At 40.7% G+C, this 17,413-nt stretch overlaps 1 protein-coding gene across 2 annotated transcripts; it reads left to right on the forward strand.

The window, feature by feature from the left end:
• The first annotated feature begins 2,518 nt into the window (after positions 1 to 2,518).
• LOC124124734 (organic cation transporter protein-like) lies at positions 2,519 to 17,080 on the forward strand. 2 transcript variants are annotated; one of them, XM_046487987.2, is made up of 9 exons: positions 2,519 to 2,642; positions 2,810 to 3,110; positions 3,702 to 4,123; positions 8,908 to 9,147; positions 9,703 to 9,837; positions 10,559 to 10,641; positions 11,126 to 11,246; positions 11,685 to 11,757; positions 14,210 to 17,080. In XM_046487987.2, exons 2-9 carry the CDS (start codon positions 2,832 to 2,834, stop codon positions 14,378 to 14,380), a joined length of 1,524 nt encoding a protein of 507 aa, XP_046343943.2. In that variant the 5' UTR covers positions 2,519 to 2,642; positions 2,810 to 2,831; the 3' UTR covers positions 14,381 to 17,080. The 2 variants fall into 2 exon arrangements, with proteins under 2 accessions (XP_046343943.2, XP_046343944.2); XM_046487988.2 differs by lacking the exon at positions 2,810 to 3,110.
• The last annotated feature ends 333 nt before the right edge of the window (positions 17,081 to 17,413 follow it).

Raw genomic sequence — 17,413 nt, forward strand, 5'->3', positions numbered from 1 at the left:
GCATTCGATATTGATCAATGTTGCTTGTACATATTATCAAATGCACTTCCATCAAACAAAGTAGGTAGGACTGTAATATACTGTAAATATACTGTACCGCAAAAGAAACGTCATCCAAAGTAACATTGCATGAAAAGTTGTCATTTAGATAGCCGGGCATTTTTTGTCAAAGTTTCTAAAATTTAACATTTCCTTGTCCGGAAACATGAAATTTAAAAAAACAAAAACAAAGTACACATCACGGCAACGGCCACGGTAACCCGATGTACGTGAGTTCCGTTCAAATTGAAATGCATATGCATTCCCCCATTTCTTGCCCTATAAAAATCCACCCAGATCGGATAACATTCATTCGTTATTGAATTGCTACCACATGCCAAGACTGACAAGAAATCAGCGACACCAAGCCCTTGCACTATTGCAAGCTGGACAAAACACCCGGCAAGTAGCCAATGCATTTCAAGTCCACGTAAGGACCATATACAGGCTCCAGCAACGGGACCAGACCACCAGCACTACAGATGACCGACCACGTAGTGGAAGACCAAGGGTAATCACGCGACGTCAGGATCGTCAGATTGTGCGACAGCATCTTCAAGATCGCTTTGTTACTGCTGCGGAAACCACTCGACAGATCATGGGGACATACCAGCGACACATTAGTGCGGACATTGTCCATGGACGATTGCCGAGTAGACACCTCCACTGTCACAGGCCACACCGAGGACCCATTCTGACACAACATCTTCCGTCTTCAGCGGGCATCACAGCACCAGCATTGGCGCAACCAGCAGTGGAGATGAGTCCTCTTCTCAGACGAGTATCTCAACAGCAGATGGCAGAGAGAGAGAGTCTGGCGAAGCTGTGGGGAACGTTATTCACATGCTTGTGTTGTTGAGAGAGACTCGTAGGCTGATCCGAGCATCATGGTGTGGGGTGGAATTGGTCTTGCACAGAGGGTCGGCCCTGTGGTCTTCCAGAACATCGGCCTAGGGAAAGGCAATGTTGTCACAGCAGCTCGGTACACTGATCGAGTCTTGAGACCACACGCCAAACCTCATCTGGGACGTCACCGCAACCACAGGTTTCAGCATGATAACACCCGTTCCCACACTGTGAGATCAACAAGAGACTTTCTCTTGCAGAATGGCATCAGAACCATGCAGTGGCCTGTCCTTAGTCCCAATTAAATTCCATTGAGCACCCGTGGGACGAGATTCAAAGACGGCTGAATGACGTCCGACCAAGGCTGACAACCGCAGCTGAACTGCGCAAGGCGTTCCTCAGAGTGTCGGCTCATGTGCCTCTGGCCTTCATCAACAGCCTCATCCATTCCGTGTATCGACGTTGCACGGCAGTCATCAGTGCACATAAAATCATTGTCCCCCCGAAAGAGTACGTAAGTTCCACATCATTCAAAGTACATCTGGGTCTACCCCATTTTTAATCGTAGAATATTTGTTATTTTTAATTGATAGCTAAAGTTGACTATACTCGCTAGTGGCTGAAGGCATGGTGTAAATCCTGCTGGGGAGCCGTGAAGGAAGCAGAAGTATTGTAAGTCCCCACAGTCCCTAGTATGGTGGCCTACCTTTGGATGCTGGCGATCTCTAGCTCGTTTTTATCATATATTGTTATGTATCGTAATATCGTTTTATTGTCCCATACTAGTTTTAAATATGTCTGTGATACTCTAGTTATTTTACTGTCCTTTGCTATAAGGTATTTTAGAAAGTTTACACATATTTGGTATTTATGTTTAAATTGTTGTAGTCATGATATGGCTGAAATACTGCCGATGTGACTGTAAATCTTAACTCACTCACTCACTCACTCATCATTGCACATGGCGGACACAAGAGAAACTGATTTGTGATGCCATTTTCTCAGAAATTAGTTAAGTGTTTAACTTTAAGAACATCTCACAGTTTAATTTCAACCTTGATGATCAGTTTCATCTTTTAATATGTCTCAAAGTATGTTTACAGTGTTTGGACAAATAAGGTTTCTAATGTATCTATCCATGGTGACGTTTCTTTTGCGGTCCAGTACATTATAACACTATCACAACATAATGTACAATGAAGTGAGTGGTATTGCTGTATTTTAGAATCTAGAGGCAGTAGTTATTGACATGCACGTCGCTATATAAGTGCAATGAACGCGACGTTGAACCCTATTTCACCTCACAAAACGTCAGCCCTGGGGTCTGTCTGTCTGTGGACAGAACCGTCTTGACAACGCACACACTGTTAAATTCAAAGCGATGTATAAAGGACATCTGAGCCTGGGGAGTACACAAGAGAACACTGTCATTATGACACGCTGACCTTCTCACACACCGCAGCAGGTCTGAATGAAGGTTAAGAGCACAGCTATTAGCTCATATTGCCAAGCACGTTTCAAAATTTGTGTCAGTTTTAGCTTCTGTTGCAAACGGTTATTACGGTTGTTAAATTAGCCTTAAGGTAAGTATGCGATTGAGACACGTGATCACGATTCACTCTGACTATGCTTGTCCAACACAAAACCTGTAGATCTTGTTATGATTGCTTGATTCAAGGCTTATTCTGACGTTTTGATTGCAGATTGGAGGTTCACTGTTAACAAAACTGTATATTTTCTCCGTGTGTTGTATAAAGGTGAGTAATATTTGTTTTTAATGCTTCAAAAATACTGCAAAATTGTTTCTGAATTCCAAAAACGTATTTGACCTAATAATGCACGTAAAGGTCCTACAACACCATGAACCTCGTGCTGCACCTTTTTAAATCAACGCATGACTACCCCCTTGTTCCTATGCAAACAGTGTAGATGCTACGATAACAAGAATGCACATGGACGACATCATCGAGGCCGTCGGGGGCATGTCCCGCTTCCAGATCCTCATGGTTGTCTTCATATTCGGTCCAAAGATGTTGGTGGCTTGGGGGATGTTGATGATGTCGTTTGCGGGGACTACCCCAGATTGGTGGTGTGTCCCCGCAACAGCGCCATCTGTTGATGAGACATATGACATGAACAACGTGACATTCAAATTTTGTCCCACCTCGGACAACATAACCTGTCAGGTTGTGTACAGCCAGGATAAAAACACTGTCGTCAGCGAGGTAGGTAACCATAATTCAGTCCCTTTTAATTTACTTATTGCAACCGTGTAACATCTAAGGTGTAGGAGCAACCCACCCTTGTGTACCCCGCACCTTGTTGCCACAGGAATGGGTAGTCTGTGTATCCTAACGCCCCATGACGACCTATATCTGAGATCACTGCATCTCCGTAATCACTTACTGACGTCACCATTTGAAAATGTGTTGGGTCATCGGGTGAGCTGACAAACTGTTACCATGAGACTCTTGTGAAGAGTTGAAGTACGGCCCGTCTTTTCGTCTTGTTTATCATATCATTGTTTTGTACCATTGGTTATCATACCAAATATACTCAGCCTGATATAACTGTTACTTTTTTAGTGATGACATTCATATCTTTTGGCCACCAATTTAGTTCTTATGCGTATACCGCCCATACTAAGCCTAGCTACATAATCAAATGAACTTTACACCATCTGTTTGTGTAAATGTATACCACAAAGCTACACATGACAACGAAATGGGTGTTTGTACCTTGGTACAGTTGAACAACTAAATACTGCCATATTATCCCCATTACAAATTACAACAATTCCAAATTCTCTCTTGCAGTGGGATCTCATATGTGACCAGAATATTCTCAAGAACATTATCACGTCAGTGCAAATGGCTGGAGTGTTTTTCGGGGCATTGACAGGCGGACAGGCTGCTGATGTCCTCGGTCGGAAGCGGACTTACTTCGTGTGTCTGGTCCTTCATGGTGGGTCCAACCTGATGGCAGCGTTCTCCGTCAACTGGCAGATGTTTACAGCGTTGCGTTTTCTCATCGGGATGATGATTGGCTCTCTGACGGTGGTAAACTACCCGTATTTCATTGAGTTCGTAGGAAGAAAATGGCGACCAATTGCCTCATCATTGCCTGTCTTTGGAACAGGTGTATGTGCATTTGCCCTGTCCAGCTGGTTAAGGCCTGACTGGTCTCGTCAACACATCATAGCGGCTGCCCTTCATCTGCCCTTCTTTGCGGGTTGGTTGTAAGTATCCCAAAATTAAGCCTGAGAAATTCAAATAATAACATTTATTGTAGTGATTGCCAATATTTAAATTCTAAAAGTTTCTCTTAGATCTTGCATCATAAATATTGAAAATATAGTAAAGGCATTTTATCTAATGGTTACCAACAGAGATTCAGTCCCTTGTGCAAATAAAAGTGATAAACCCCTCCCATATACATATGATATCTCTGCAAAAAGCGAAGTCCGTTGCACGAACTCGGAATACTTCATGAACATGCGTTTATGAATCACTATCAAACAGGGATGACACCAGATGTTTGCACTACAGGTGGCACACGTTAGAAACACATGCAAGGCAAGACAACACAGGGAAAACACGAGAATATATGGCACAAGTCAATGCCACCAAATTGCACCACAGCAGCATCTTTAAAACGTTTACAGCGCCGCCAGTAAACATGCCTATGTTTTATTTATGGAAAATTATATCATTGTGACCAAGCAATGACACAACAATATAAAGTTCACAAAACTTTAATGCAAAAAATATAACAAGTTTATTGTAACAATTTACATGGAAATAGTCTAAGCCATTGGCATACCCACGACTAATTCTACTCACTTATATAGAGTGCACAGAGTAGATGCAACGTGCAAAGTGAGTCGTACTGCAATAGCTTGGAGATTGGTATTAAGAGACACAATACTGTGAATCACATCCTGGCGCACCAGGATGGAAAATCCTCAGGTGGCTTTAACACCCTGAGGAGAAAATGAATTATATGAACAATACTGACGGACGTCAAATGTATAATTTGATTGTTTTAGATATGTCTCCTGAAGACAAATTTCTGATGTTTTAAAATCTTGTACCAATAATTGAATTTCAGTAAGATTGATCCTTATACCCCTGCAATTCCAATGAATTAGGTAGTCAGCATTATTCATGTTATAGGAAGTGGAAGTACAGGGGATTTTCCCTGTCCGAGGTGACTTACTTCTGTTGTGCGCAGGGGGATGAGGGGAAACATCCGTCTTCCAGTAACTGGAATTTATTGTATAGCTGCACAGGGTCACGTAAACCCTTGGGGACTCGTTCAGATTGTTTCAAGTAATCGACTTTCTGACAGGCATTTACTGTCTCTGTACTTACTCAGGTGATATCGGTCTGACATGTAACAGATTTTACTGATTCGGTTAAAGGGCAGGAAACAACTGCAGAGTATGACATACCGGCTGATTGAGGGAGGTTGCTTTTACTACAAGTTTTGCTTCATGATATGTTATATTGCGTTGAAGTTTGAGTTTGGCAATCTCATAGTCATGCTTCCAGATGGGACGTCGATGTAGACATATGCTCTCCAAACCAATTGACACATTTTAGAGATGTCAGGCAATCCGTACCGTCGTGGGCAGCTGCACCACATCGAAAGCATGTCGTATGATTTCCACAAGACTGGGCACCATGGCCAAACGTTTTGAAACAGCGATGTGGATTAGGAATATATTGTTCCACTTCGATATCGAGCTTTGATTGATTAAGGGTGTTTGGGCTGTGGAAAAGAAAGTAAGTCGGTATTTGGTTTTACAGTTTCACCATTTCTCTTTGATGTAAAACGTTTGACGTTCGTTACACTGCATCAAGTTCTGTTTCACTCATATCAGAGAGCCAATGGTCCCTGTATCTAATGATGCCTTCACTACTGTTCAGAGACTTGTGTGGTGAAACCGAAACTTTGGTATTGACGAGTTGTTTTGTGGCTAATAGCATATTGCAAATTGCTTTGCTGTTTTACACTCTATGAGAAGTAAGCCAGACAAAATATTCTTAACAGTTTGCACATCACCAACGATCGATATCATAAATTGCATTTGATGTTGTAAACGTGTTCAGTTTTAGTGGTTCACCATCAGTTATACCACCAAAAATCTACTCAAACAATGAGAAAATCTGTTTGATGTATTGTCTTCATTAGAGGACAAACATTCATGCAATGCTCCTTTGTGTTTTTTTGGTTGAGCCATGGTTAATAATAGAAGGTTCACCATCCCAGCTCCTCACCACCACAGAGTATCATAAAGACAATGCCAAATACCAGTGGATCTCCAGCTGGCAGCACCAAGGAAACTGAGATGGTATACTCAAGCAGACTAATTAAAAATTAATCAATCCACCAGATTGGACATAGGACTGTAGGCAATGCAAATGATACATGTAGTTCAAAATCAAATGGTGTTTTATAATCAATTTTAGCCAAGACCTAAAATGTATAGACAAGTAAAAATTACAATTTGTGCAAATGCAATCAATGCACAGGGCTTGGCATGACCAGCCGATTGATAGAACTGGGCCCATTTTACCACCCGTCTAGGCGAAGTAAGGGTCAAAGTAGTGTGTTGGGCAAATGAACGATGTTCCTGGAACCAGTGCCCTCAACTACCAGACTCCCGTCCTCCGACGAAACAGGGGCGCAAACAAGTTGCCCAATTTAGTCGCCTCGTAGGACAAGCAATGGGGTGCTGAGGACATATTCTACCCCGGGTCCACATGGGGGAAGAGCGATTAACGTTACCCAGCACTCACTACGTGGAGGTTGCTCTTCATGAGTGTCTGATCATCAAGAGCTAGTCGCAGTTCTTCACACTTAGTCTGTTTCTGTGTTCTGTAACAATGGGCTTCACTCTTGAGAACACTCTTCCATTGTAGACATGGATGACAGTAGCAAAGACATTCAGCAGGTTAACAATTCATTGATACAAGTTAACCCAGTTGCTTGAGGCTTGTCAATGTTTTGAGCATGGCTGAATATGAGCAGGTATCAGCATCCTCAGAGAAGAGATCCTTTTTGGAATCAAATGCCAATTTGTGGCCTGCATTTTCCTTTGAAAACTATCTCTGCTATTTTCGGACACTGTAGGGGTTTCGGGATCAGTTGGCGAACAAATTTGGTCTTCAAATGAAACTGCTTGCAAAAAGAAACTTTTAATGAAAAGTTTTTTAATAAAGCAGCATGAGCCAAAAGATAATTTAGGAAAAAAATGTTGCATTTGTGGACATTTCTGCTCTTGTAACCTATTTGAAAACAGACAAAAGGCAAATGTCAGAAAAGGCAGGGCAGGCCTCAAGAAGGGCAGGGCGCTAACTAAAAGAGGGCACTGCGCCCTGCTTAACATGCCTAGGGAAACACTATGTTTATAAAAGACGGTGAAATTGAATCTAAGAACAGGTCACTAAGGCATTCCAACACCGATGTGGTGGCATTCAAGTGGTCATCCTTCAACTGATGTGGCAGGGTCAGGCTTCTCGTTGTCAGAGATGGAGTTAAAAGTAATTCAGAGATGGAGTTAAAAGTAATATACTGACGTCACACATATAGCGCGAGGTCAGTGATCTATAAAATAGTGGTTTTGGTATAATATTATATTATGCTAAATAACATTTATACACATAGTATTATTCTTTTCACACGGTCTTACGTGCTGTATTAGTGCAATGATTAAGTCTGTAATAGGGATTATCACAATGCTTACATTATACGTGATCGATTGTTTCATGAAATCACATGTAAAAGCCCGCGAATAGGTTTCAGTGATGCTAATATCATTGAATGCTTATATAATGGAAAGAAAACACAGGCATTCAATAACTTTAGCAACACATACAAACTGCACCTGCTGAATAAAACTATGTACAAAATGCAAATGATATTAGACAAAGACTTCAGCTGCCTTGTTCACTTTAACAACAAAGTTGGTAATCCACTCTTCACTGTTCACTCCTCATGTCCTTCTTCGGGTAGACCAAGCCGACCATGGACTCTCATTTTCGGCCAGAGCTGGAGGTGAAGCTGCAGCATCCACAGGTTCTTCGGGTTCACTAGGATACGACTTTGAGGTCGAATAATCATGAACATAACCTGTATGAGAGATTTTATCAGGCGATGTAGCTGCTACTAATGGAGTTTGCACAACATCTGGTGATGAGTGCAAGGGAGCTGACTTTGGATGGGTCTGATTGTCCTCTAGGGATCCACCTAACACAAACGAAGCACGGAATTCGGAATCCTTGGCAAGACTGCAGGAACTGTGTCAGCAGGAGGATGAATAGAAGTGTGATTATTGTCGGCGAATATACCATGCTGACAGGTGACAATTTAATTTACAACAACCATGACGTACAACTACTTATATTTACACATTGGAGAAGCAGCCTTGATATGGATCAACGATGAAATAAGGCTGCAGGCGACACTTGCATGACTTTAGAAACCTGTTGTGCATGCCAAGGTCAACAATGCAGCCAGCCTGCCTATCCGTTGTGGACGATCCCTTGGAGGACCAGGGCCTTGAGTATGTGCAGGAGTACCACGGGTTTTCGTAACCAAATCCCAAGCTCATTTATGTTAACATGTACTGAAACCTGACGTTGAGTATCACCCTTCGAGAGCATCCAAATGTTTCTGGCACGATTTTCAAAACTCAGTCTCATAGTCATCTGCTACTGTTACTTAAGTTTGAAATATGTGTCCACAGGTTGCGACAATTCTGATCAGTGTTTACCTGTTTCTTTATCCTTCTTCATATATTTGTTTCCATTGTTTCCAAAATATCAAACATGTTCATCCTCATTTGGTGTCAGACGACTTAAGGGTTGGTTATTTTCAGTTTTTGTTTTCGAAAAAGGACGGCTTCAGCGCTCCATGCACATCCATATGGGTTCAAAATTATAATCTTCGAAATTTAGCTACAAAGTCTATCCAACCGTTTAATTTAAACTCATATAATTCCATCAATGCTGCCAGCTTTGTCCCAGAGAGTCTGCGCTGGTTGGCTGTAAAGGGGCGGACTGACGAGGCTGAGAAGGTCGTGGATCAGATGAGTCGATACAACAAAAGACAGAAGCCCACCAACACACTGCAGCTGCTGAAACAAGTGGCAGAAGAGGAGAAGAAACTGAGGGCATCTGGCAGCAGGTACACGTACCTTGACATCTACAGGGGCTGGAGCATCTGCTGGAAGTCTCTCGTCATACAGTTCGTATGGTGAGTACAGAAGTGGATCGGATACGGGGGGTGCCGTTGATTATGTTGAAATGGAGCCAAAATTTCCAAATACTTGTAGTGGTGTGGCATAATTTTGTTCGAAGCAGTTTTATGATAGGCCAGTTTCTTTATATGAGATTGATCTTTCAAAGAGACATAGTCGAAAAACTTAAATGCCACATCTTCAACATAAGCATCATGATTTTTACAGAACACTTCCACTTAAATGTAGGTTCAACAGCTACCGTGCAAGAACGTTCTCAAACCACCATTAGTTGGCTAGAGGGACAGAGACAAAAGAAACCTTGTCGTGATAATACGAATTATATAGCATGCAAATTCATTTTTAATAGCATGTTTTAATGTTGCATATGAAATGAAGTTGTGAGTATTTCATTTACATTTGGGTGTTAGCAGTGTGTGTGCCGTACAATCCTTTCCTACTTGCCTTACTCTGATTTAAAGATGAGGGCAAGTGTCCTCTGACATGAAGAAAATGTGTTGCTTTGTCGGTTAGGTTTTATTAAACGAAATACTAAATATTTTGACCTGCAGGATCTGTATGTCGCTGGTGTACTTTGGGATATCTTTCGGTGCAGGGAGACTCGCCGGCAACCTGTACCTGAACATCTTCCTTCTGGCAGTGGTGGAGATCCCAGCTTGCATTGTGACGTTCTTCATGAACAACAAGTAAGGGGCATCTATCACAAAGAATTGAAGAATGTAATATGTTAAAAATAATGGGGGGTGCGGGTTCGGGGCCTCCAAGACTGCTGAGGCCCACAGTTTGCCGTGAAGATTTATTCTCTGCCAGAATCAGTGGATCTGATTTTTGCTCTGATTATAGTGTTGAGTTGTCTGCACTATACCGATGCTATTGGGTTTCACCAAAGTGGTAAACATCTGGGTCATGCATCACTTATGGCTTTTCCATAATTTAGCAGGCTCACCATGGTATTTCTGAAACACCGTTCACAACAATGTTCGATGAACTTACTCATACACGAAGTAAACCTTTTAATAAAAGCTGTATTATTTAATGTTTCTCATCACACGACCATCATTCATTAACATTTTGCTAAAATGTGTTTTAAAAGTACCATTGAAGCTGTATAATGCTACTTTGCAAAACAATCTTCGAAGTTTCCGTTTGAAGTTTTTACTCTCTTAACACCATACACAGCACCCGTAGAAATATGAAGTAATGCCTCTTTGGAAAGTTTAAAATAATACAGACAAATTGACTTACTGTGAGAAGACATCGCCCTATGATGTATATATGTATAACGATTTTCATTGACATAGGTTATTTTTGCATAGACCATGATTTATAATTGTGGTACCGGACAGTTTTTGATGAACATATTAATCCCTTTGTCTTTATTGACATCTTCTTCGTATATATTTATAGACTTGGCAGAAGATGGACGGCTTTCATTTTCTTTGCTGCATCCACTGTTGGTTCCTTTGGTGTTTGCATCGTCGCTAGAACAGGTGTGTAACACAACCTATTACTCCGTTAGCACACCCTTCAGCGTAAAAATCTAACTCCATCGAAGTTCGCATCAGCTGAGCCTTCAGCTAACTTTGAACGCCCAAACTGAAGGACAGATGAGTTGGTTCTGAAGTAAATCATATCTCAGCTTACTAAGACAAATCACAGTGAACTCTTTAAACACAGAGTAATGGTATTTTAAACTCAACTGTAGCTCACAATTTGATCAAGTTAAGTGTATGCATGATCACAGACCAACGTCCTTGTCGATGACATACTGTAAAATTGGAGCGAGCCAAATAGTGTTTCCTGTTGCATTATTCTCATGAATAACAACAAAAGTATTCTTTCAAAACCTTTCTGAATGCACGGTTTCTGGTTCTTCAGCAGTGTACTAACACCATAAATACTATCCATTCCCTACCCATTGTGTTCTTTTTCTGCGTGTCCAATGTAGTTATCAGTTCCGTCCACGTGTTGTAGTCGCCAAAGATGACCAAGGGATCATCATCAACGTCTTTGCAATGGTGACCAAACTGAGTGTTGGGGCAGCTTGGCATGTTATGCAGTTGTTGTCAAGTGAGACGTACCCGACAGTCACAAGGTAAATTGAATTATGGGATCTCCCACCAACGTTTCAAGTTAGAGTACATTACGGTGGCTTATCGAAAAATGTATCAATGTAGTGATGGGAAGTATTCCCTTCCACCACAACAAAAGAACATTATGCATGTCATCGTATCAAAATTGCGTGGATCGATTCTCATAAAATCCATCCTTGGATTGTCTGGTCCAGATTCGATTATTTACAGACCGACGTCATACAGCTGGAATATTGTTGCGTTAAACAACAAACAAACAAACAAACTCATATAGTATTGTACATTCTGCCGGCCTTTCCCAAAGTTAATTTCAGGTCATGATAGGTAAGAGGCGACTGGGCGTATCCCCACCTTACAGTCCTACAACTGCAAGAAGCAAATATCATTTATTAGCTTGGTACATACTTGTTTTTACGTTTTTGTTTTATCTATTTTTTTAGAAATTTGGGCTATGGTGCGGCTAATACTGCGGCTCGCATTGGCGGAATACTTGCTCCATACATCTTTGCAACGGTAGGTTCGTTGTGATGGGATTCATACTTTGGCAGGTTGGCATTCGATGAGACGAGATTGTGAGGCAAACTTGTCATGAGAAAGTGTAATGTTGATCTATGTTCTGATGAACATACTTAGGCGTGGGCAACGCATTGACCCACACAAGAAACCTGCATACCTGCATTGTCGAGGTAAAATGACAGTATATGCCGGGATCCCATATCAATAAAACAGGATATGTCATGTGTTGGGTGAAACTTTTTGTGTTGTTGACTACCGGATTGTTTTTCATTACAAATGCAAATCCTTGAAACGTAAGTTCTCCCCACCAAACACGCAGGGACGTTTCACAAGCCCTTGTAATTACAACTTAAAAAGTAATTCCGAGTTTGCAAAATCTTAAAGAATATTAACAAATGTAATGAAAAATATTTGAGGTTACTGAATTTTTTTACCATACGTTTGGATGTGATTATATGCAAAATCAACTTGAACAAAAAATATTCTTCAAAACTACGAGGCCACAGTTGGAAGTGAAAGAATACGAAACGAAAAGTGTCGATTGACGAGTTAAATAAGAAACTTACAGTTTATGACAAAACATTTTCAAGAGAATAACAAACTGCAAGAAACTTTATCATTGCTCCATGTCAGAATGATGAGATCTGATTAGTCCACATGATCTTGAAAGAATACAGTGTATCCCGCCTTCAAGGGAAACAAATTCTCAGCACGAGCAAGTCAGGCAGCGGATGGATTTCTGAGAGGCAGAATAAATCCTTGCTTCGAAGCAAAAAGCTGCACGCTTTTTCCGATTCAATGGAAGTCATGTGACATAGCGCAGGCTGTTTTCGATCAATTTTGATCTAAAATATGTTACAATGTCATATTAAAACATGTCGGTAAGATATATTCACTGTAGCAGGATCAGTCGGGGTACATGGGATTTTATGTGTCCCTCGTTTGATTTTATATCACGAGCCGGAGGCGAGTACTATAAAACCTAACGTGGGACGCATGAAATCCCATGTACCCCCGACCAAGGTCGACAACTGCAACTGAACTGCGTCAGGCGTTCCTCAGAGTGTGGGCTCAAGTGCCTATGGCCTTCATCAACAGCCTCATCCATACCATGTATCGACGTTGCATGGCAGTCATCAGTGCACATGGCGGACACACGTGATACTGGCTTGTGATACCATTTTCTCAGAGACTAATGTTGTGTTTCACTTTAAGGACATTTGACACTTTAATTTCAACATTGATGATAAGTTTTGCAAAGTTTCATATATTAAATATGTCTCAATGTATGTTTACAGTGTGTGGACAAATAAGGTTTCTCATTTATCTATCCATGGTGACGTTTCTTTTTCGGTTCAGTATATACTTTCACTCCTTTCTGACATGTCGACCCAAACCGTGTTGTGTACTACCACTGACCTAACTAAGCAAAAATATGACTGATTTAATAGAAAGTCATGACTGACGCTGTAGTTCAACATGCAAAAATGTTTATCACTACTCAATAGAATCTCCATTTTATCAAACTGCAAAACAAATAATGATTAAGCATTGTTATCTGATATTTGTAAAACCAAGCTAGTCCTGATGTATCAGTATTATTAAATGGGATTTCCCATTGCAGCAGGGCGGTTGGGTAGTGGTTAAAGCTTTCGCTCGTCACGCCGAAGACCCGGGTTCGAATCCCGACATGGGTACAATGTGTGAAGCGCATTTCTGGTGTCCCCCGCCGTGATATTGCTGGAATATTGCTGAAAGCGGCGTAAAACCACACTCACTCACTCCCATCGCAGCTACAAAGAAAATGTACAGTTGTTTCACTCTGTCCATAAGTATATCAACCTCACTAAAAAATTCAAGTTTATGCGAAACCCTGTTTCCTGCTGCTTGACTGTTGGAATAAACTCTGATAGAACACATTTCATATCAATGTTTATTACATGTTTAGTTTCATTCTCAATGCAGAGGATCATGTTAGAGAAACGATTGCATAACTTCAGGGGGCACGGGTGGCCAATTCGTCTAAGGCGCCGCGATTCGCTGTGCAGAGTTGCATCCCTTGGGCACGCCAGAAACCTATGAATGTGGGTTCGAATCCCGGTTCGCCTCGATTATGTTTCTAGGTTTGTCAGCACCATACCCGTGCTCGTGGGTTTCACCGAAGTGGTAAACGTCTGAGACCTGCATCACTTCGGGCTTTCCTCCCACATTAAGCTGACACGCCATGATATAACTGGAATACTGTTAAAAGCGGCGCTAAACCCAAATCACTCACTCTTGCAACCTCACTATGTTGTGTCATGACCACACACGCACACGATTTCTTGCGTGTCCTAATTATGAACTGTATTCAAATCAACTTTAATACGGCCATGTTTGAAGAGCAGTGCGTATGTGAACTGTTCATTGAAACCTCACTTGAGAATTATGTACAACGTTATGTCAACAGGGAGGAGATGGTGATATCGTGGTGCCTTTCGTCATTGTTGGATTGACCATGGCCGCCTGTGGAGTGTTATCCCTGATCCTGAAGGAGACGGGGGGTAAACCCCTCGCCGACACCATGGGGGACCAAGTAAACTCCTTTTTGGAATGTGAGGATGGTGGTGGCAGCAGCTGACGTGGAAAGGACGTAATTGTAAACACACTGGCTCATATAAACCGGCAAAGAGTTTATGGACAGACTTAAAGCTTGTGGACAGACTCAATAGAAACACATATATAATTTTACTTATCCAGTGAGAGAGAGAGTATTTGTTGTTCAATCTACACTCCAGCAAAATTCAAGCTACAAGAAGGCAGTCTGTATTTTTTCTGGACCAGACCAATCCAGTGATTGACTTCATGAGCATCGATCCTCACAATAAGGATACGATGACATGCATTAACCAAGTCAGCAAGACTGACCACCCGACCCCGTTAGTCGCCTCTTACCACAAGCACAGCCGCCTTTTAAGACAACCATCGATTAATGAAGACCTATTCTAATCTTGATATTTATGGGTTTCCATATCAAGCAATGGCGTAGCAAAGGTTATTGCATATGTTCATCTGATATAATTGGTCTTTGATTCTTTGAACCTCGATGACTGAATATGACGAAATAAGAAATGTATTCCTATTTATTATTCTCCCATTACAAGGCTTACAGTGTTTTCTTTTCACATAAGCTCACTGGCTGCCTGAGAGTGGAAAACTGTGTCGCTATTTTAATCAGAGACCTTAAATCATTCTAATGTGTAATGTGTAAATTTTCAGAACATGGTAAGTAAAAAAAACCTCAAATGTATAGGTGATGAAGAAATGACCAACAAGAGGTCCTCTTATAACATTTTACTATAAACCTCATTTCTTTACATTAGCAATGTCTAATTTTAATTTTAATACTTATAACAAAAAAATCATATATGAACAGGTCCCTTAAATACAAATATATTATGAGTCTTGTTTTCATGAAGATAAAAAGAAGAACATGTTAATGTTAAATTACCTATTATCAGTAAGTCAGTAACTTCTAATCCGATGAAATAAGAAAAGAATAAAGTTTGGAGGTAACTGTTGCAGTAAAACAACAATGTAAAATGACAAGGGTATTAAAATGCAAATATCTGTAGAACTATTGAAATGATAATTTATTGTTTACATATATCCTATGTATTTATGTTTCACACACAATAAACTATTGTGCTTGTCAAATTCACATAGTTTCTAGTCATTAACAAATATGGGGAAATTAGATAACTCATTTAGTAACATTTTTGGTGTCATGATGTTAAATATCATGTTCAAAAGAAAAAATGTCCACTGAAAGTTGTTTTTATAAATAATAAAAACACATGTGCTCACCATGTTCAGGAACAACAAAAAAGATGACATGAAATAATCATCATTTTACATATTAAATTATTCACCGTAAAATTAGTTTTAAAGAGGAAAATTCGTTCAAAAATATTACAATCCTTTGATGGATGTGAGAAGAATTACCTTGCAGTAACCCCGATCAGTCCTGCTGACAGTTCCTTGTTTTTCGTTAACAATAGTTCACAATATTTAAGACAATATTTAATTCTCTCCTAATTGGGTTTATAACATTTGTTTCTAGCGGACAAATAAACGAATAACGTATTTACATACACTAAACATGTGGGCCTATTTAGTGTTGCGCATTGAGAATGATAGTCACGGCGAGACAAATGCAAATAAAGTTATTGGCCGAGTAATCCAAAACCATTAACAAATATCAATTCACATTACTCATTCTCAAAACGTTACTCCCATCAGCTTTTAATAGTTTACAAAAAAAACAACCCAAAAACATGAATGCTAACATGTGGCTTGCCTGTCACGGAAAACTCGTGTGGGTTGTCTTTTTACCTGTTTATGGTGCAGTTGTCTCACTGAGCATATTCGAAAACGAGGCTGGAGGGACTCCCGAGTGGTTCTAAACACGGGAAATCTTCAACTACGAGCTCGACTTTTTTATGGCGTATTGTTATGGGAGAAAAAGGATTAACCACTGTGTTCAGTTGTTACCGAAAAATCTACACACGAGTGATTAATCTGTCACGATTAGAACGAGGCTTTGCCAACATTTCACGTGTTTATAAACCCGTTGGGCATTCCGGGTAAGAATATAGGTCTCCAACAATCTATTCTTATCGAAAGAGGTGACGAAATGGATCGGGTAGTCAGGCACGGTGACTTGATTTGTTTATTGTCATTGTATCCCATTTGCTAGGAGCGATGCTCATGATGTCAGCCACTGGACCGGACTGTGGGGCCTGGAAATCGAGGAGCAAAAGAAACTGATCCCCTCAGTTTATTTAAACGTGAATTTGATTCTTAATTTAACATATCTTAAGTTTGCTATGTTGTATCCGAAACTAGAACTGTACTGTTGCTTAGTCAACACTCAAAGAATACTTTCGCACGGTTTTATTTTTCCACATGATTTAACACCTTTATATTTAAAAAAGAACACAGTCGCATAATACACAACTGCTAATGGGTATCTTTTTTCTTCCACATTTGCGTTTTTTCGGCACACATTTACAACATTTCTCCCTGATATTACCGAACTAAAAATATATTTTAAGCCTATATCATACGCACAAATATGTCTCATACACAAATATGAATAGGATCAATTCATGACCTTCTGGTCTTCATGTCACAACCTCTTTGCATAACCAGACTGTATTGACAAATGTGCCTGTCCAACGTGTATTTCATATGTATCACAATAGATTAACTTCAAATACTCACATGGACAAGGGGGCACGGGTGGCCCAGTCGTCTAAGGCGCCGCGATTCGCTGTGCATAGTTGCGTCCCTTGGGCACGTTAGAAACCTATGATTGTGGGTTCGAATCCCGGTTCGCCCCGATTATGTTTCTAGGTTTGTCAGCACCATACCCGTGCTCGTGGGTTTCACCGAAGGGGTAAACGTCTGAGACCTGCATTACTTCGGGCTTTCCTCCCACATTAAGCTGACACGCCATGATATAACTAGAATACTGTTAAAAGCGACGTTAAACCCAACTCACTCACTCACTCACTCAAGGTTCAACAAGCATGTGTACTAGGTGGCGATACTGTTCATATAAATCCACTGCTACTTGCCTATATTCAGGCTGAAATGTTCCTCACAGCAC

The sequence above is a fragment of the Haliotis rufescens genome, unplaced genomic scaffold (assembly GCF_023055435.1).
Source record: "Haliotis rufescens isolate VD_foot unplaced genomic scaffold, xgHalRufe1.0.p SCAF_79, whole genome shotgun sequence".
In the NCBI taxonomy this organism is placed as follows: Eukaryota; Metazoa; Mollusca; class Gastropoda; order Lepetellida; family Haliotidae; genus Haliotis; species Haliotis rufescens.